At 34.7% G+C, this 22748-nt stretch overlaps 1 protein-coding gene across 1 annotated transcript in view; it reads left to right on the top strand.

Annotated features, from left to right (window-relative positions):
• Nucleotides 1-15027, top strand: part of LOC142340866 (uncharacterized) — a 62907-nt gene extending 47880 nt beyond the window's left edge. The window contains exon 2 of the mRNA XM_075391616.1: nt 14592-15027. Within this exon, the coding sequence (XP_075247731.1) occupies nt 14592-14938 (347 nt within the window). The 3' untranslated portion in view covers nt 14939-15027. The remainder of the gene's footprint in view (nt 1-14591) is intronic.
• The last annotated feature ends 7721 nt before the right edge of the window (nt 15028-22748 follow it).

The raw sequence follows: 22748 nt of genomic DNA, 5'->3' as shown, positions 1-22748 counted from the left end.
ATTAAAAATAACCGTTACTTTGCGAAACTTAATAAACGCAGGAAATAGTTCCATAAATATTTGTTTTGTCCTTTAAAATTTGTAGAGAACTATTTTTCGGAAACATGTACCTAAAATTAGAAGAGTAACTTCACTTCGACGGACAGGGTTTTGAAGCAGTGCTAAGGTTGGAAAATGGAAATAGTTCGAATTAAAAGGAATATCAATCTGATTCTAAAAGACTTTAAAGAAATGAAAGCTAGATGAGGACCATATGTCGTTACCGTTTCTATATTTGTGTAATCCAGTTCTACAGACATCTCTTTTATGCAGGAATACTAACTTTGATTTAATATATAAGGAACAGAGGTTGGATTCAAGTTGATCCACATTAAAACCACTGCGTTTCCTGTTAGTATGATTTTGAAAAATTTAAGTTTTTTTAAACCGTTTGTTTGAAACATCAGTATTGATATTCACTTCAGAATCCCCTAATCGTTCCCAAATGACGTGTTCAATCTAGCATAATGAGTAAAGCTGAAGAGTGGGAGAATTTATATTAAAATTAACCGTTGCTTTGCGAAACTTAATCTACGGCAGGAAATCCTTTTAAGAAATGGAAGCTAAATGAGGAACATATGTCGTTACCGTTTCTATGTCTGTGTATTACAGTTCTACAGAGATGTATTTTCTGCAAGAAATGTAGTTTTTGATTTACTATATCAGGAAGAGAGATTGGATTCAAGTTGATCCACTTTAAAACCACTGCGTTTCCTGTTGTTATGATTTTAAAAAAATAAAGTTTCTTCAAACTGTTTTTTTGGAAACCTCATTATTGATGTTCACTATAAACATCCCAAATGGTTCCTTATTTACTTTTTTGATGAAGAAACATCAGTAGGGCTGAAGAGTGGGAAATTTTTATATTAAACTTAACCGTAACTTTGCGAAACGCAGGAAATAGTTTCATAAATGTTTGTTTTGTCCTCTTAAAATTGTAGAGAGCGCAGTTTCGGAAACATGTATCTAAAATTTTCAACTTACTCACCTAAAAGTGCGATTTACAGAGTTTTGAAGCGGTGCTTATAATGGAAAATGGAATTAGTTCGACTTAAAAAGAATATCAATCTGATCCTTAAATTCTTTAGAGAAATGGAAGCTAAATGAGGAACATATGTCGTTACCGTTTATAAAGTTTGTATTTGTACTGCGTTTCAGTTTACTGCTATTTTTTGTCGTTTCACTGCTGAATACGAAAAAGGTGGTAACCACATCTGAACTTGTTCAGGTGAAAATTTACCTGAAATACAGTTCAGGTGTATTTCAGGTGCTTTTACACCTGAACTTCACCTGAACTTCTAGTTACCTGAACTTTATTAGTGTTTACAAGTTTTATCTTGGTTGAGGTAAAATTCCGACTCGGAAATATCCCATATCCTATTAGAAAACGAAGTGAAACAAGCGAGAAAACTTTCCTAGCAGGAAATTCAGGAAAAAAAGAAATGGTAAGATTTCCTACTAGGATTTGCGAGAAAAGCAGGCGAAAGTTTTTTCCGAGCAAGAAATTGCGGAAAAGCGGGTAATAGTTTTTTCCGAGCAGGAAATTACCGAAAAGCGGGTTTTAGTAAGATAATCAGGAATCCTAGTGAGATTAGTAGGAATCGTTGCACCGGGGTGTTTGCTAATTTATTTTAAAAATTGATCGACAGTGATAAAAACTGATTGGCGATGATTACTTTTGCAAATCTACTTACAACTGTGCGTCCACCAGTTTGTAGAATTTAGAATCAGTGATTTCAAACTAAAGTGAGTAAAACTGTCGCACTATGAAAACAAGCACCAGATTGTAACGAAAAGAAAAATGTTCAATCTGCTAAAGTTTTTCGCTTTTCCTCTGGATGCAGAACTTGCGCTTCTCTGAAAACACTATCGTACACATTCTCTGTTGGAGCTGAGCTTAAGGAATAACAAAATTGCGTAGGACGAAAACTATTACTGTGTTCTATTTTTATCCCGATTATCCATCCCCTTAGCGAGGAAACTGTGTATAGCAAATCAGAAACAGCCACGTATGCCACGTCAGCACAAAAATTGTGAACAAACTGAACAAAAAGAAAAACTCACAACTCAATATCTTGTCAATCTAGCAACTCAAGCTAGCACATAAACTCAGCAAAAAAAATTGTTGGAATAATATAGTCTTGAGCAGTATATTTGTTAGTGTGTCTTGCTAAAAAACCAAACCCTTGATAAATTTATACTGTGTCTTGATAACAAAAATTTCCCTTGAGCAATGTTCTATCAAATATTGTGTCTTGTATCGAAAATGTCTCGAGCAGTGAATTCAATTTTCTGTGTCCTGATTTCCAGTCTTCAACTCGTGAGTACTCTGCGTAAATCGCAACACACACACACACACCCAGGATTAAGTTAGAAACCAATTTTTCATAACACTTCTTAGGCATATGTTTTTGCCTTTGATTTGTTTTATCAAAACTATTGGACTGGTAAACATAAAGAGATCCCGTATTGTGTGATCTGTGGACCCAGTTCAATTGAGAAAAAATCCAAAACTAAGTTCGTCAAATTAGTTAATGCAACGGTAAGTACAGCAGAGCGGATATACAGTTACAATAGCAAACTGCATCAAAGTATCCGGACAGATTTTGTAACCACTCAGAACGAACTGGGCGGTGTAAAACTTTCTTTGTGAAACACAAGGAGAGCAGCCGTTACATTTGGTCCGCCGACCCGGACAGTGTATATTGCGATCTGGGTCGAATAACCGAAACCTTTGAAGGTTCCGACGGAGTGATTCGATCAGCGACAATCCGAACGAAAGATGAATACTACAAGAGACCAGTAGTGAAGCTCGCTCTAGTGCTATCAATGGACGAAGATGTTTTCACGAAGGAAAACAGGGCCGGCGATGTTGGAGCTGAGCTCGGTAAGCTTGCGTAGGCGGGAAAATAGAAACAAAACACGTTCTGTTGTCCTAGTCATTTAATAGTTATAGTTATAGTTCTAGTTCTAGTTACAGTTTGTCACGTGAGAAAAAAAGAGAAAAGGGGGAAATAACAAAAAGCAACACACAGAACTCAACGTAGCAGCCGCAGAAAACGGCTGAAAGTATAACTCAGCAAAATATTGCAAAACAAATTGTCTTGAGCAGTAAATAACGTGTTACTGTGTCTTGAACTAGAAATTTTCCTGAGCAGTAAATTGTTACTGTGTCTTGTATTCAAAATATTATTTTTGAGCAGTAAATTCTGTTACTGTGTCTTGCATCAACGAATCATTGGAGCTGAAATTCAACAGTTACAACCCCAACTTCTGGTATTCTCAACTTGTGAGTACAAACAGCAAAAGCCAACTTAAGTTCAAATTTAAATATTTTTGCACAAACAGGTCTTAGACATATATCTTTGTCTTCGATTTGTTTTTTCTATCGGATTGAACTGGTATACATAAAGAGATCCCGTATTGTGTGATCTGTGGCAATCCAGTTCTAATTGATAGTTGAAAAAACTAAGATCAGCGAATTGTTACGAACTAAAATAGTTAATGCAACGGTTAGTACAGCAGAGCGGATATACAGTTACAAAAGCAAACTGCATCAACAAAGTATCCGGACAGTTTTTGTAACCACTCAGAACGAACTGGGCGGTGTAAAACTTTCTTTGTGAAACACAAGGAGAGCAGCCGTTACCTTCTCTAAGTAAATTGTAACCCAAAAAACTTCTCTAAGTAAATTTTAACCCAAGTTTCTACCCATTTTTGTTGGCGTTTTAAAAGTTTTGAATAAAAAACATAAATTTGATGCAGCTTTAGCAGATGGAAAGAGCTAGGAGAATATTTGTTAAATGTTAATTTAGTTTTAGTGTCAGCAAGTTTGTTAGCAAGAACAGCTCCAGGCCATTGTCAATTGCCGTTAATTATTTCTGATTCTAAAACATAAGCAGAGATTTTTTTCTCTTTTCTCAGGTAAGCAGGAACATGTGATTTTTTCAGAATTTGGGCTGCTTGTGTCCCTGTTGAAATTCCAATTGAACTCGACATTAATTTTTTTCCATTCAGGAGATTTTCTAAAATTTTCTTGAGTAACATTCTATGCGAAGCAACTAAATCGACAAAGAGGCAAGAACTCAAAATTGATTTTTTTGGAATTGATTTTCGTGTGTTCTGAAGATTCAAACTCCATTTGTCACTATCGAACTCCATTGAACTTTGTTTTTTTTTGCCGCTGCTCCCTTTTCTGAAAGGATTTATAAACGTGATTCGGTTTGCGTTTTTTGAATCTTTCTCTAATTTTGATGATTTTGATCTTTAGTATTAAAGTTTTGTACATTTGAAATAATATGTGATTTCTCCGCAAATTGTCCAGGTACGTATAAAATAATTGAGGTTTTTAAGTCACTAATCTGCTCGAGTTATGTTGTTCTCCAAGCTGCCTTTTTTTTCGTTTAGCAAAAATGTCCGGCGGTGATTCAATCTCACCTTTTTGATGCGAATACGCTTCCTTAACTCTCAGCTGAATTTTTATATTCAAGAAAAAGTACTTTGTTGTTTTCAAAGCGTGTTTGAAGTTGGATTAGTAGCTACTTAAACGAACATTAATTACTTGCTTATTTGTAGATTCTAAGTGACGTAGCGTGTGGAAATTTAATATTTCGAACTGTGAAATATCCTAGTATTAAAGTGTGGAATCTGAAGGACAAATTTTGTCACCAAATTTTACAAAATTGGCAAATTGGCCATTTTGCCGAATTTGGTGACAGAAAATTTAAGCAATTTCCAAGCAATTCTTGGGTAACCATTTTTCCCTTTTTAAGCCAATTTTCTCTGTTTTAAGATACATTTTTTCGAGAACGATGGATAAATGGACCGAAGAATCAATCCCAATTTGGTAGGAGTGCGCTCCGAATGAAAAATGCTCCGAGTTTTGTACTTCAAGTTGTTTATTGATAGTGGAAAGATCTTTCTTTCAAAACAAATAAAATTTTTTGGCAAAATTCAGTTGTATGTTGGAACGTTCTGTGCTACCCCTACTCTCACGAGGCGTCTTGTTTTCGTTAGTGTTAGGACTATTCAGAAAAATGCGGAATTAGAGATGAATATCTGAACTTCTAAGCTCAACTCATGTTCATCTTTAACATACCACCAAAAGATGTTTTTGTGTTCTTTTTAACTAGTGTTTTAGCTGAGGATTGAAATAAGAATAGCAAAATCTAAAAATTAATTGCACAATTATGTATATACATTTAATTGGAAATTGTATGTATAACATTCTCTATTTGAAATAGTGGAAATAATAAATAGTTGACAACTCTATTCTAAACGGCAGTCTATCATTGTATCCAGCTACTAAAAATGATCTGTTTACACGTAGTTGTTTTTCTTACAAAATATCTGAAAAAGACAAGACAACTTTAGTTCAAAATGGTCAGGGTCATTCGAGGGATAAAAACAAAAACATGCATATAAAATGAACAACATCGCAAGCTGGCAATACTTTATCAAAATTGATAATAAACATACCCGGCAGATTGCCGGAAAATAGCCGCCGTTGATTCCAATAAGCATGGTTGGGATTGAAATAACAGAAGATATTGGAAAAAAAAAGATTTTTGTACAAAAACATTTTTTTAAGTCCGATTTATTTTGATGGCATTTCGTAGTTGAACATAACGTACTTCTGTTTCTTAGAGAGAGGCTACAGGGGCTACTATAAATACCAATAAGCATTAGAGATGGTAAATAAGACTTATAGGAACGACGTTCAAATAGCGGGCATCTAAAATTGGGCTTTATGGGTTTATCCCGTTTCTATTTCTGACATCCATTTTTGTACTAACTCTGTTCATTTTGAATTGCTTTGCTGAGCAACTGATGTTCAAAATCACTTTTAGCAGAATGAGAGAAGAGAGAAACTAGCCTAGAGAAGTCAAAAAGATTTCACGCAAAATGTTGAAAAGGCGGCAAAATGAGGTAAAGCGAAACATTTTTTTATTCGACGAAGTAAAAAAAAAAAAATAGGACCGCTATAATAGCCGGCTGAGAAGATGAGGGCGGCTATTAATCAAAAGACAATTGAGAAAATATGAACAAAATACAACATTAATAATAAAAGGGCAGAATCTTTTGTGATGCAAGTATGAAGAAAAGCATTTTGGACGCTTTAATCTGCTTGAAATTAACTTGTACATTTTGTGGAAGCTACAATAAGAGGTAAAACTGTTAGCAGCATGTTGTGTTTTCCAAGGATTGGGGGGAGAAGGAATGTGCGTTTGGTTGTATTGACGCTATGATTCTGACTTTACAACCTTTCGCATCAAATACAGCTTTCCTCGGGGTCGTTTGAGGTTTCGTTTTGTAAGTCGCTGACAGGTGCCATTGCAGGCGATCCATTTATTTTTTCGTTATCTTTGTATGTTTCATCTGTTTGTTTTGTGTTGTCATCCTCCTGAAACACAAATTTACCATTGTTATTAAAAACAATCAAAACGAGGTTGAACAAAGTTTATTTCAAAAATGGCGACGGCGTTATGGCGTTAAAAATTCATCTCATCTCTAGCTAATTTCTATGCAAAGATTTGGTAAGTTGAATATTAAGACATTGTCTTAGATGAGATTTTAAAGTTAAATCTCATAAACTTGAGTTGCAAGAAATAATCCTTTTGCCTTTATTTATTAATAGCCGCACAGCGATAGCTGGGGCTAATATTGGCCTTCTCTTGGTTTTTTTTTACAATTCAAAGAATTTGAATTGTATTGGGGCGCTGTCTTTTTTACGACTCGAAGAGGAGTATTGGAGAAGTCCTTTTTTAAATCAATTTTTGGAGTGAATTTTGAAGCGGGAAATGAAACGCGTGAAAAAATTTGGAGTGATTTTGGTGCTGAACAAAAGTGAAGAGCGGAGCGAAAAGAGAGAGGTTTTTGTTCATACCGCTGTTTTTGCTGGTTATGAGGTTTGATTACGATATTTTATTAATTTTAGGCTTGTTTTGATAGGAATTGAAGGTTTCAAGTAGTTAATTCTGAGTTTAATGCTAATTTGGAGGTATTTAATCAGTTTTGCTGATTTTGACGAAATTTAATGATTTTTTGCCTGTTTCTTTTCGTATTAATGCTTTAAGTGGGATTTGAATGGGAGCTTGTTACATAGGGAATATTCAGCCACCAATTGACTAACGTTTTATTGGTGTAAATCTTTCCTTTCTTCGGAAAATTGACAGGAAAATTGAGAAATTTTAAACCATTTTTCTTATTTTTTTTTCAGTTTTCCTTTTTTCTTAGTCTTAGACAAGTTTCTTAGCCTATCATGACTCGCCCATTGTTTTGCGAGCTTTCCATTGCCCTAATTGAAAAGGAATTCTACTCGGCTTTATGTTTCCTTGTACTATTAAAATATCTCAAGTTGAAAAAAACTTTTGTTTTTATAGTTTTTCAATTTGTTTTTGAATTCAGTTTCTATTCTTCCTTATTTTTTTATGGCCTTTGTGGAGGTTCAGGGTTCAAAATAGTTGTCTTATTTGATTTTGGAGTGATTTTGCTGCTGAACAAAATGAAGAGCGGAGCGAAAAGAGAGTGGTCTTTTGTTCATATCGCTGTTTTCTAGAGAGCGAGAAATTGCGGTTTGAAAAAAAATTCTGTAAGCGAGCGAAATTTTTTGTTCACGTGCGGCATTTTAAAGCAGTTGTTTTGCAGTTTATTTGGTTAAGAGGTTTGGTTATGATTTTATTTTAATTTTAGGCTGGGTTTGGTAGTGGTTTGAAGGTTTCTTAAAATTTATGTGAATTTAATGCTAATTCAATGGTTTTTCATAAATTTTGCTGATTTTTGGGCTAATTTTTGCGATTTTTTACTTTTATTTTATTGTACTGCCTCAAATGGACACTGAAAAGACCCCTATTACTTGAGCAACTTTTAGTTCACAATTGGCTACAATTTTGGATATAAAGCTCTTTTTTCTTGAGAAATATGACGAAAAATGGCGAAAATTGTGACTATTTTTCCTCATTTTTTGCAGTTTTTCGTTTTTTTTTCTGGTCTTCAGACGAATTTCTTAGCTATTATAGCTTGTCTATTGTCTTGCGAGCATTTGGATATCCTATTTGCTGAAAAAAAATTTTCTTTGAATTTAATTGCTTTTGTAATATTGAAAACTTTTTTAACTTTTTCCAATATTTTAGTCAAATTTGTTTGTAAGAGCTTATTTTTTCATGATTTGGCTTCAATTATTATCAAATGTTCTCATAAGTGGATTTAGTAGGAACTAGTTGTGTTGATGAAGTGATTTTGGCAGAGATAGTTATTTCGTGATCTCAAGTTATGACAAAATTTGATCAGATTTTGTATCATATTTTAATAGATTTGATTTTTTTTACTTTTTGTATTGTGGCTTTGTTTCAAAATAATCCTAGATTATTGGAGGCAGGTTTTTTTCTGATGATTAGTTGGATGGCATTTAAGTGGCATTTCACTTCGAGCCGTTTCCGGAATTCTTCCGGCTATGTTTTTTTTAAGATCTGTTCACACATTTTCATGATTTTTGAAGTCAAATTGGAGTAGTGATTTTGGTCATGCCGAAACAGGAAGTGGAGCGAAAAAGCGAGTGGTTTTGCGGTGTGAAATTTTTACTGCTCTAAATTTAAAATAGAGTGAGAAAACGGTGTTTGAACAAAAATTCTCTTTCTCGCTAGTGGTTTTTTGTTCACATGCGGCGATTTCACTTTGGTTTTTACTGTTTTTTTTCGATTTTTTGGCTTGGATTTTTCTAAATTGTTTTCCCAATCCATTCAAAGTCCGTTCTAGGTCTAGTTTTCTGTTTAGTCAATGAAAATCCTTTGAATTGTACATCAGGACTTGTCCTGCTATGTTTTTTTATTTCGTCGTCACGATTTTTGTTACGACCATATGACGTCACAATCACTTCAAATCTGCTTTTTGTTCATTCGTTCATGCAATTTCAAATGAAGTGCGTGTGTGACATCATTTTTCGCCCTCAGTGGAGCGAGTTTTTTGTTCATTCGCGTGATTAAATTTTTGGTCACACTTGACTTACCTCAATCTCAAAAATGACTTCCTCACTTTGAAGTTGATTTTTTTTTACTATAATTCAAAGAGATGAGGTCTAATGGATGTGTGTCACTCTAAATGAAGGTTATTTGAGAGCAGCTAATAGAGGCAGCAAAAACTTATATAGATTTCTAATCAAAATATAACATATCGGCCTTCAATGAAAAGACAAATTTTTTTGGTCTGTCTTTTTTTACTGTTTTTTTTGAGACTGCAGATCTGCAAAGCTATTGCGGCTATTTTCTGCCAATCTGTCAGCTATGTTCTTTCTTGCGACGACGTAACACGCCTTAATTGGGGACAAAATTATTCTATTTCTTTGACCTAAACTAAATAATTTTCAGTTGAAAGTAAGTCATTTGAGTATGTTAAACTTTGTTAACCACTATATACCATTCAACTGAAGCAGAGAATAAAACGAATAGAAATTCCTCTTAACGCGTGACAGACACGACCGTAAACAGCGCTCTGTTAGAGAACTATAAGTTATATTACCTTATGTGAGCCACTGGCTCATCTTAATCAAGTAATATTAATCATTGTTGAGAAGGAGGCGATTTTAGACCAGGTGTCTGGGGAGGTTGAGTTTTGAGTTTCGAGAATAGGGATACTAGGAGGAGCTGACATCTTCTGTTGAAAATGCTTTGAGTTAAATTCGGCGTTTGTGATAAGAAATAGCTTCTATGATACGCTTTCGAAAAGGGTTAGTGCCGTTTGTCCTGTGTTTTCCCACAAAAATGACACAGTGTCAAGAGACCTAAAATGCTGTTTTGTTAAATTCATTAATTCAATTTAAATTTGTCTTTAAATTCGACAAAAATTCCGAACTATAAATTTTGATTGCCATGCTTAATATTATTGATAGAGTTGTTAATTGATCCGTGACCGTTATTTCAGTGCCAAAGAAATATTACCATATTCTATTAATAGGGACCAGAGAGACTGTGCTTGCCTAATCCCACCGCGAAAATCCGTTTATCGCAGTCTGTGTTTAGAGTGTATGGATCCTGGGAGTGCTGGCCCACTCGTAGTTCTGTCGCGTAGAGGCGTCTATTCTTGAGATGCAAAAAGGTCGCCCCACCACAAGCAAGTTGTGGATAGACAGTAACACTACTAATAAACCTATTTTTTTTGTTCCGACCCCCACTTTAGTGGGGGGAGGAACTATATACTCAAATGGGTTTTTTTTCTGTTCAGACAATTTTGACTGATCGATATATTCATCGTAGAGAGTTGTGAGGGGTATCTTTGAAAAGCACGCGCATACTAGAGTATGGAATAAAAAAGATTTTTTTGAATTTTGTTTTCTACGGAGAAGTGTCGAAGTTTAAAGTTTTGTGAATATTCGATAGTTTTTTTTCACATATTCCGTAATTTTCGCTAAAAATTGGCTCAACTATCGTAATATAATTCAAAATAAGTTGAAAGTTTTAACGGTAGAGTGTTATTGTTACCGTTAGAGAAAGAGGCGGTTTTCTCAATTGTTTCATTTGAGTTTTTTCGGCTAAAAATTTTGATAAAAGTTTCAAAATCAAAATTTAGACTTTTTACATCAAAAATTGAACAAAATAAGCTTTTTTGTCATCTTTGTTCAATTTTTCTGAAAGTGAAGACCTAGAAACCGCTGACACAGTCTCTCTAGACTCCAAAAGAGAGCTAGTTGGAACTAGGCGCCCTTTAAAAGATTTCTGGATTTAAAATTTTGCCGGTTTTTAAAAACTCAACAATCTTTTTTCAAAAATTTCAATTACTTCACTCAACAATTAGTCTAATTCGCAAAAATTTGGAACACTTGGGTGGTTTTTTGGGCGAGCGGAAAAATCAGGGATAGGTATGATATTATCATGTATTCTTACAATTAGAAAATTTTTATTTTTCATTATGGTCCTGCGTTTTTTTTCAAAAATTTTTGCTTTTGTTTTTTTAATGTTAAATACTCACAAAATTTTTCATTCACGGCCCCATTAATGACAGTTCCTATTTACGCAAAAATGAGGCCGAATGTAGATATTGTTTTTTCAGAGAACCTATTTCTAAGTCTAACCATTCAAAGTTCGATATGGCTTCTTCAAGAAGTTTAGGTGAACCCGTACCATGAATTCAGTTGTTACCTAATGTTTCTTATATCATTGAACATATAAGTATTAGTTTTAAGTAAACTTCAGTGATTTTTTGGCCTTGTCAATTTATTTATATAATTTTTCTGTCAACTTTTAGCTTATTCTCAGTAAATACAGGTCAAAATTTCTCTCGTATAGAATACAGTCTAATTTTGTGGCGGATTCTTTTAAAAGAACGTTTTCTTGATTTTGGTACTACGAGTTTTCAAACAAAACTTTGTGATTTTTGTACATAATTGCCAACTTTTGCTGTTGTTGTTGTTTCTTTGGTAAATTGTAACATTACCTAACAATCTAACTGAGAGAATCTTTACAAAAATTGTAACCGAACATAATTTTTGTTTTCATATCATATGGTAATAAGGGCTGCGACAGCGTTTTCTTGCAGAATTTGGTAGAAATTTTGTTTTTGGCATGTAGTTCTAGTTATTTTTTGTTGTCATGTGCCATACATTGGGTAATTAAAGGTCTTAGTGGCCAACTATTGATACATAAACTAATTTAAAAACTGATATCTAAATATAGCTAATAGTTTTTTGACTTCCATTTTAAATTTTTCAAAAAAAATGTGAAAGTACTCTTCAACTTATCCTTTTCTATTCTGGTTTGCGTTCTTCTTGTTCGTATTTTACAATGTCGTATTATTTTCGTAACCTAGCCTCATTATTGAGAGATCTTTTTAATGTTTAGTTCAAGGTAACAATGATTTTTTCGCGGCTAAACGTTTTCACTGATGTCTTCAGGGCTTAGACAATTTGTTTCAGAGTTTTGTGAAATTTTGATACTTTTCAATTTTTGTTTTTTTTTGCTGTCGTTTTGAAATAGTAGTTTTATAAAAATGAAAAAAGTCTTTATGATATTCAAAAGAGACGCAAATGAATATTCAATTTTTTTGCGGTTAGTATCTAATAAAATTAATGGCTTCAAAACTGTGGTTTTGTAAACTTTTAGTAAGTTTTTTATTTGAGCTTGTGTTTACTATTATCTTTATACTTTTATGATTTAGTCTCACTGATAGAAGGCGCAATTTTTTTCGAAGAAGTTGCACGATGAACTGTGTACTTATTTAGTCGAAAGTTCATGTTGGCTATAAATTATGAAAAATTTTGTTTTTAAAAAACGACAATGGATTTCTGTGTTTTGCCAATCTTGTTTCTGTTAACTTGTAGCTTGGCATCTCTATAGACAAGTCACATCCCTTATCTAATGAAATACAATTTGCTCTTTTAACGGATTTTTCCTCAAATGGTCTTTGTTCTTGGTACAACCACCTTTTGTAAAACTTTCGTGATTTTTGCGGATTCTCCATTTTTGTAAGTTTTTATTTTCTTTCCACAGTATCAGAATAATGGGTGGTCCTCTGGTAATTTGAAAAAAAAATGCAAACAACATTTTTCAAAGTTTTTAGTGAACAGTTTAATGTTTAATTGCCTGGGACATCGTTTTCATGCAAATTTCTTTGTGCAAATTTCGTGCAAGTCTTCTTGTGTATTTTTTCTTTTTGCATGTATTTGTCATTCTTTTTGTAGTCGTATGACATATCCTGGATAATGACAAGTCTCAATCGCTCTCTATGGAGGTATAAAAGAATCGCTTAATGAATTAATTAGATGCATAATTTTTCTAATCAGTTTGATATTAATTCATCTAAAAAAGCAACGTTTTTTAAACTTTGCCCATTTTGCTCATTCTTTGTGAACTTGTTACTAAGACGCATTGCGGAAAAATCCCATATTTTTAAAGGAAAAAGAGGTTAATCTTCTTTTGTTCATCTGATGCCATTTTGATTCGGTTATTAATGGTTTTCAAAAAATGGACATTAAGTTTTGCTCGTAATTATTATTTGCAATTATTTGATTTTTATTACCGTCTTTTCTGGTAGTCATATTGTGGTTTTTACAGGTCTCATCGGCCCTCTAAATAACATTGTTTTATTTTTTTAGTAATTTGTTAAAGGATCTGTTGATGTGTTTTTTTTCATCTCTTCCTCATTTGGTAGACAATTAAGTGAAAAATGTTGATGAGCGGGTTCGCAACTTTGTGCAAACGCACAGTACCAAGCGTCCTTGTTATTATATCAAAGCAACTAAGGAACGAGTTCAAAACGACAATCAAGCGTCTATTTTTGGCCTTGAATTGCATCTCTCTGCGGCAGTTACAACAACAACAACAACACAACAATGATAATATAAACATAACCGACTAAATGTCGGATGAATTGCTTTAGAACGACTAGTGGGAGCTTCAATCAGTTGCAGCCTGCTTCAGTCGGGGGGAGGGGGGAGGAGGAGCCTTAATGGGACTAAGAAATTCAATAGTGGGCTTCAAATAACCACATTCAAGGCTAACATATAATACTATTAAGATTTAAAGTAAAAAATGGCACCAGTTTCGGCGCACTATTCATTTGACTTTTAGTATTCAATTGCCGTCAATTGAGTTCAGCTGATTGAAATTGTGATTGAAAGAGAATTTTAGATTATGCGAAACGCAAAAAGTCAAGGGCGTAAAAGTCACTCGAAAAGTCAAAATTGTCAAGCGAAAATTTTGCATAAAAAAGACACGTTTACAATAATTGCTATGAACTTCGTTCAAGAGCAATTAATAATTACCTGCATATCATGTACCACGGGTTGATGGTAGTGTTTTCCGTTGAATCATGCAAACATCAGAAATTGAAAATTGCTCTTTGTTTTTCTCGGGGTTTTGCTTTGGTTGAAAAAGTTTGTTCTGAAGCTAATCTATTTTAAAAAGTTCAACACCAGCAGAGGTTTTTACAAATGCATCTTCTGAAGAAATATTTGTTTTGAGATGCGGCATCAGTGAGTTTGTCTAGTTACCTAGTTTCTGGCAAGGTGGGCTTGCGAACTAAGTAGAAAAACAATTTTTTTTCGTTGTGACAAACTTACATGAGTGTTTCATTATTTCTATTCCCGGAGCGAACATTGAGAAAAGTTCCTTTGGTCACTTATTGTCTCGGTCAACATGAAGGGATGATAACTTTCGTCGGTATAGGATAGTCGGAGTTCATTGCTCTAATGAATTCTTCTCACCCAATACAGCCCATTGCAGTATTTTTACCCTGAAGGGTGAAACCAGCTCAGAAAAATTCATTGACAGTTCAATTGAATATGACTGTTGTCATACCACCTTTCTCAGCAAACAAACCAATGGAACAATACAGTAAACAAAAGGTTTGAATCCAGTTCACCTATCACATGCAATAAACAGTTTTAGTGGACTATGAAAGCGAATTCGAATAATTTTATTTGATTTTGGCTTGATTTAGAAATTCAATGTTGTAAATCTGCTGTCATATTGAGGCGTTTATCTTAATTTGGTGTATCTCCCTATATTCAAAAATGAGCCTTAGAATACCCAAATACTTGGTGCTGGCTTTTGTGCTCTTGTTAGGGATTCACGGATACCCATTTTTAAACCCTAGTCCCGAACTCGATTCCAATCCCAGTAGCTTGACTGAAGAACGCAAGGGGGTGCCGTCTATTGTTCCAGCTCTGGAAAATTTAATAGTATGGAAGGTGGGACCAGTGGGCGATTTCACAAATTGTCACTTGCATTGCATTGAGACTAGAGCCCCCTTTATGTTCAACGACCAATGTCACGTGACAGGGTTCAGGGTTCACAATGACTTCTGCATATGTCACTGCAAGCCTGACTATGGACTGGAACATGGCTTTGGCAGGGCTTCAACTTCCAGAGTTTCATCCCCTCTGAGCAGAATCCATCGACGACTCAATTGAATAGAAGAGGCAAAGTATCAAACGTTAACTGCTTTCATCTGCGTTACTTAATTTTTTAAACACTTCTAATTTAATCGTTTGAAAAATCAGTTTTCAATGTTTTCAAGATTGGAACAACTATTTGAATTCGTAATTTCGAACTGCGACGTTCGTAATTTTTGTCTGACAGATTTTAATTTTCTCGTGAACGTGATTAAGCTCGAGCGCACCAAGTCATTTTTACAACTCACCATTGTACCTCCACGTATATTTCGGGCTAAGAGGACTCCAACCAACTACCCCCAAAACTCGCCGATCTAATGTTTTACACCACAGCCCTAGACAATTCTATTGCTCTTAATTACCGGCTGGTGGTTGTTATATCATTTATATCATTTTGCAGTTTTTAAGATTTGCTAGCCCAAAGGAGCAAGGTGGGGGTGAAGGAATTGTTACTCAAATTCTAAAACCAATGAAAAACAATTACAATGAATGAACTACTAGAGTCCTTTATTAACTTTTAAAGGTCTGTGATCACTAAAGAAGGTTATACAGGCAAATAATACAAACATTCACCAATTTCTAATTGCCCTTGAACAGTTTCTAGCAAATGTTCTCGCTCCTGTTGGTTTTTATGCAATCTTTTTTAACCTGATCGTTATTGCATTTCGTTCTCAAAAATTATATAAGCTGGTAAAACCCAATGTCATTAACTCTCGGCTCAGTGCCCCTAGAACTCAAAGAGCTCTGCATACTAATGCAGACTAGTCTTTTGAGTAAGTTTCGCCAAAACGGTGTGAAATACAGAGTGTGTATCCTCCACCAATCAGAGACTGAGAAGACTATTCTCATCTATATAGCGCATGCACAACTAACTCTAGTTAGTCTCTTATAGTTAGCTGCACTCTGTGTACATCTCATCTATTGACTCGTTATTATGTACCATATTCTCCATAATAATTAAAGCTTGTCTTTACTGTTTGAATGATTCGGTTAGTCTCGGCCAAATAGGTAACCCTACTTCGCGCGCAGAAATAATTAGCTCTATCTCTTTGAAATTAAAGGCAGCAAATAGAGTCCCACAAGGGTCTGCCTTATAATTTTACAATCTGGATATCTTTAGGGACCTTACCCAATTGTATTACGTCACGCAATTGGCAAACATACAAAACAGTTGCAGACAAAAAGGTCCCGAGCCAAACATTCCCATATAGCAAAATATTCCTAGACCAATTAGTCACAGACATAATAGTCACAAGAGAGCTGAAAAAACGGTCCCAGATGAAATAGTCCAGTTAATAATGAAAACGAACTCCTTGAGTTAAGCATATGAATGTATGCACTTGAACAAATATAAAGCGTATTACAAAAGTTTGTGTTAAATTATGTCTGCGCTTTTTTTTACGTACTAAGGTTTTGATTGAATCAATTAATATCAATTAACATAGCCGGCATATTGCAGGAATAGCTGCGAAGAAATAGACTCGCGCCGTATAATAGGAATAAAAATATATACAGATTTAAATTGAAAAAAAAAATGACGCCATTCAAAAAGCTAATTAAAAAACATTCAGCGATAAAGCAATAAACGTTGTTAGCATTTATTCCTCAGAAGCCTTTTATTAGGGAAAAAAGGCTAGCCAAAAATGGAAATTTGGCTGAAACAAAAAAATAGGCCTAGCTTTAACTATGAATGGATTGGGAAAACGCTTTAGAAAAAAATCCAAAAATTACAGTAAAAATCAGAGTGAAATTGCCGCATATGTAAACAAAAAAACCACTAGCGAGAAAGCGAACTTTTGTTAAAACACCATTTTCTCACTCAACTTTAAATTTAGTGCAAAAACATTCAGAATGCAAAATCACACGTTTTTTTGTTCCACTTCTTGTTTTGGCGTGACCACAATCACAACAATTGGACTTCAATAATTATGAAAATGTGTGAACAGATCTTAAAAAAAAGACAGCGCCTCAATACAATTCAAATTCTTTGAAATGTAAAAAACGAAGAGTACTGCAGTATAGCTCCGTTCAGCTTACAGCTTTGCAGATTTAACAAACAATGTATTATCCAGCTTAATTCATAGATTATGTTTGTTAATTGCTTGTAGATTATATTTACATTTTTTCGGTACTATTTTGTTTTGGTCTATTTTGCCTGCTTTCGTTGGACTATTTGCACGCATGCACATCTAAATCTTGCTAGTCTGTTAGATAGCTGCACTATGTGTATATCTCCTCTATTGACTCCGTTGTTATGTACCATATTCACCATAATAACAAGCTTTTTTTTACTGTTTGAGTGATTCGGTTACTCTTAGCGAAATAGGTGACCCTACTTTGCGCGCAGAAATAATTAGCTCTATTTCTTTGACTTAAAGGCCGTAAATTGAGTCCAACCAGGGTCTGCATTATAATGTTACAATCTGGATATCTTTAGGGACCGTACCCAATTGTATTACGTCACGCAATTGGCAAACATACAAAACAGTTGCAGGCAAAAAGGTCGCAAACCAAACATTCCCAAATAGCAAAATATTCCCAGACCAATTAGTCACAGACATAATAGTCACAAGAGGGCAGACAAAACAGTCCCAGGCGAAATAGTCCAGTTAATATTGAAAACGAACTCCTTGAGTTAAGCATATGATTGTATGCACTTGAACAAATATAAAGCGTATTACAAATGTTTTTGACAAATTACGTATGCGCTTTTTTTACGTAGTAAGGTTTTGATTGAATCAATTAATATCTTTTAACATAGCCGACGTAATACCGGAATAGCTGCGAAAAAAGAGACTTGCGTGCCGTATAATAGAGATAGAAATAGATACAGATCTAAATTGAAAATTCGACGCCGTTCAAAAAGCTAATTAAAAACACTCATCGATAACTCAATAAAACTTGTTAACATTTATTCCTGAGAAGCCTTTATTAGGGAATTTTACTGCACATATGAGTTCTTTTGACCCTAAACTAATCAAAAATTAAACCTAAGTTTTAAAGTGCAAAAGTCGTTTTATTGAGGGAAAATTTAGAGCAAAAAAATTCAGAACGCTAAATCACTCGCTTTTTTGTTCCACTTCTTGTTTCGGCGTGACCACAATCACTACGATTTGACTCCAAAAATCATAAAAACTTGTGAACAGATCTTAAAAAAAAGACAGCGCCCCAATACAATTCAAATTCTTTGAACTGTAAAAAACGAAGAGTACCGCAGTATAGCTCCGTTCAGCTTACAGCTTTGCAGATTTAACAAACAATGCATTATCCAGCTCAATTCATAGATTATGTTTGTTAATTGCTTGTAGATTATATTTACAATTTTTCGATGCTATTTTCTTTTGGTCTATTTTGCCTGCTTTCGTTGGACTATTTGCACGCATGCACAACTTACTCTTGCTAGTCTGTTAGAAAGCTGCACTATGTGTATATCTCCTCTATTGACTCCGTTGTTATGTACCATATTCACCATTATAACAAGGTTTTTTTACTGTTTGAGTGATTCGGTTAGTCTTAGCGAAATAGGTGACCCTACTTCGCGCGCAGAAATAATTAGCTCTATTTCTTTGACTTAAAGGCAGTAAATTGAGTCCAACTAGGGTCTGCCTTATAATGTTAAAATCTGGATATCTTTAGGGACCTTACCCAATTGTATTACGTCACGCAATTTGCCAACAGACAACATAGAAAACAGTTGCAGACAAAAATGTCACGAACCAAACATTCCCAAATAGCAAAATTTTCCCAGACCAATTAGTCACAGACAAAATAGTCACAAGAGGGCAGACAAAACAGTGCCAGGCGAAATAGTCCGGTTAATATTGAAAACTCCTTGAGTTAAGCATATGAATGTATGCACTTGAACAAATATAAAGCGTATTACAAAAGTTTGTGTTAAATTATTCTGCGCTTTTTTTACGTACTAAGGTTTTGAGTGAATCACTTAATATCAATTAACATAGCCGGCATATTGCCGGAGTAGTTGCGAAAAAACAGACTTGCGTGTCGTATAATAGAGATGGAAATAGATACAGATCTAAATTGAAAAATCGACGCCGTTCAAAAAGCTAATTAAAAACATTCATCGATAACTCAATAAAGCTTGTTAACATTTATTCCTCAGAAGCCTTTTTTAGGGAATTTTACTGCACATATGAGTTCTTTTGACCTTAAACTAATCAGAAATTAAACCTAAGTTTCAAAGTGCAAAAGTCATTTTTTTGAGTGAGTAAGTCAGGTATGATCAAAATGTAATCGAGCAAATGAACTTAAAACTACTGCTAGAGAGAATGAGAAATGAAGTCACGCGCGCTGTTAGTGAGAGAAAGAACTCATTCTGAAACTTTGACTTTTTCCTTTTTGCTGTGTGGACAAAGGTAAAACAAAAAAGAGCGTCAGACGACGAAACAAAAACATAGCAGGACAAGCCCTGACGTACAATTCAAAGATTTGTAATTGACTAAACAAAAAATGGACCTAGAACGGACTATGAGTGATTTGGGAATAACCTTTTTTAAAAAAAGCGTTCAAAAATCAATGTCACAATGCCGCATGTGAACAAAAAGCGCTAGCGAGAAATGGAAATTTGGCTCAAACAAAAAAGGCCTAGATTGAGCTATGAATGGATTGGGAAAACGCTTTAGAAAAAAATCTGATCCAAAAAATTGAAGAAACAATAAAAATCAAAATGAAACTGCCGAATGTGAACAAAAAACCACTAGCGAGAAAGCGAATTTTTGTTCGAAGACCGATTTCTCATTCTACGTTGAAATTAAAGCGAAAAAAAGGTTACGCCGCAAAAGTGCTCGCTTTTTCGCTCCTTTCCTGTTTCCAAATGACAAAAATCACTACTCCAATTTGACTTCAAAATTCATGAAAATGTGTGAACAGATCTTAAAAAACATAGCCGGCAGATTGCCGGAAAATAGCCGCGATAGACGCTCGTGGCCTTCCATGAATTGAAACACCTAAAGAAATAAGATAGACAGATCGACCACCAGTCCTTTAATAGACCACTAGACTTTTTGGGTTGGCTTCGGACTGTCAATTTGTTGACGCATACGTTCTATAAGGAAAAAGCCCTTAAAGAGCTATTTCAAAATTGATATTCGAAATCAAAAACTCAAGACTAATAATCACGAATTAGGGCATATAAGGTTGGCACTACTTAGATGCACACTATTAACTAGTAAATCTTCATAAAAAATTAAAGTTCCATAAGTGAGTTCAGAAGTCATTTTTTTGAGTGAGGTAAGTGACGCAATTGACCTAAAAGCAGAAACAAAGTCACGTACATAAATTTTAACTGCAAAGCAATAGAAGTCACTGAAGTCAATTCCAAGAATTCAATTCCAAGAAGTCAGGTCGTAAGAATCATCGATGGAGACGACGAATTAAAAAAAACCACGATGTCCCCAATAATAGCCGCTATCACTTCCCGGCTATTAATAAGATAGCGCCTGAATACAATCCAACTTCTTTGAACTGTAAAAAACGAAGTGCACCGCAGTATAGCTCCGCTCAGCTTACAGTTTCGCAGCTTTGACAAACAGTGCATTATCAAGTTTAATTCATAGATTATGTTAGTTAATTGCTTGTAGATTTTATTTAAAATTTTTTGATAGCTTTTCGGTACTATTTTTGTTTTGATCTATTTTGTCTCCTTTTGTTGGACTATTTGGTCTGGGACTGTTTTTCGGAGAATTTTTTGATAGTTGAGATTGTTTATACCGGAAAATTTTTGCAATGGGGATCTGTTTTTTCTGGACACGCTCGCAACCAACCGTAAGGCCTACATTTAAGCAACCTGAAAATATACCCGTCGCCAATTGTTAAAGAGCAAGACTTCTTCTAATATTTGGCTTCAAAATCATTGTCTAGATGTCTTTGCCTAGAGTCGAGAAAAATTAAAGGATGAAAATTAATGGATTTTTTTTCTCACATAGTTGCAAACCATGTACAACAATGATAATATGAACAAATTGAACTTTGGTAAAGAACGCAAATTTTTCCGCAAACTGCATTTTAATGGTGTCAATATTGGTGAACGCAATAGTAGGGAATAAATACATAAAAAAAACGAACGAAAATGAATGATTAACATTTCAACAGTCTCTGGCAAAAAAATTGGTAGCAGTCAGTACATCAAACTGCTGGAACGCGTTTGGGGCTCTTCGGTTGAAATTGGTTTAGGTTGAACTAATAAAAATCATAGAAAGTCTAGTAAGACTGACAAAAAAATGACGCAGATTTTTTGAGATCAAATAAAAAGCAAATAAATGTTTTTCAGTCAGTTCTGTATTCGGGGAGTCTGACATAACGAGAGACAAACAAAATAATCCTGAACAATAGAGACAAAGAACACCATTTCACTTCGCTCTCAGGAATGGTTCACCTATTATCAATTAAATAAAGCAGAAGGAACTTACCAAATTAAACATTGCCGAATTTGAAATAGCATAACCTCTAAAGACTTCTGAAAGCAAAAAACGAGCAAATAGTTTTTACGAAAATGGATAACTTGAATAAAATTTGCTCTTTTAAAAAACCAAGTACTATTGTAGCCTCAATTTTTTGGTTGAAAATGGCCTGATTGATTACACAATACCAGTTTTGACTAAATTATCAGATATTTTGTTTAAAAGTTTAAGAAAATTGCTCCAACTTCTCCCGTCGCTTTAAAAAACTAACACAAAAATGACAGACTAACATCCATCTGGTGAATTGTTTTAAAACGTCTGTTGCTTGTCTGGTCTTGGTGACAGATTAGTTACTGGGGAGGCTAGCATATTATGGGTGAGTGACACAGAAAACCGGGAGCTGGGGCTGTTCACACATAACAAATTAGCGCCTTTAAAACCATGAACTTAGTCTTTTTAAGAGAACTACTACACAGCTACTTCATGACATCGGGCCGTACAAACATCCGACATTACCCTAGAGGATAAAACATTACCGAATAGCGACGGACAAATTCCTCTCAATCGAATGGCGTGCAGTTGGTTTTGTCAGTAGCTAGCTAGCTCGGGCTTAGGAATAAGGAAGCTAGTTTTAGCTTAATTGAGAGGGGTGATCATTAGAAGGGTTAGGGGTGAGCGCTGGTAGGGGCGAGCCTGCGGGGTAACGGGCGGAATGAGGTGGAGGTGAGTGGGGTGAATTGGGGATAATGAGAGGGGGAGGGGGGTGTTAGGTGAATTGAAGCCCTGGGAAATACATAGGATGGGGTCAAACTCTAAGAACCACTTTTCACACCATGAATTTTTGTCGCTTATATAGTTTCGGTAAGTCGAATGCTGAGAGACCAATGAGCCGAAGTTTCTAAGAGAACTCAATCTGTTTATCCCGTTTACGTTTACACCGTTTAAGAGTACGAAAACCAAATGGTCTAACAAAAAAAACGATTAGACGAAAAGTTGGTAGTACGAAAAAGCGCATGAAAAAGATCAGCAAGACTAACAAAATTGCTACAAACTTCGTTCACGAGCAGTCATTAATCAAATCAGTCTTCAACTTCGATTCAGTCTGGAACAAACTTCGATTGAAGCAATCAATAATCTTAGCGTTTAGCAGTCTCTTGGTAGAAAAGCTATCAACCTTAGAGTGACTATAAGCAATCATAACCAAAGTTGAATCAACCACCAACCAAAACGAGAATTTATGTCACCCAGAAAGAATTTTACCGACTAATTTTATTACATCAGCAGCAAATAGTCTAAGACTGTATTCCAAAGAGATTGATCATGAACTTTTACTAGCCTGCTTTGAGTTTGGGTAATTTGTGGTTGTATCGTCATCACTGTGAAATTTTTGATGCTGTTCTAAAAGTGAC

The sequence above is a fragment of the Convolutriloba macropyga genome, chromosome 6, assembly GCF_964194025.1.
Source record: "Convolutriloba macropyga chromosome 6, txConMacr16.3, whole genome shotgun sequence".
NCBI lineage: Eukaryota > Metazoa > Xenacoelomorpha > Acoela > Convolutidae > Convolutriloba > Convolutriloba macropyga.
This window is presented reverse-complemented; position numbering and strand designations above follow the sequence as displayed.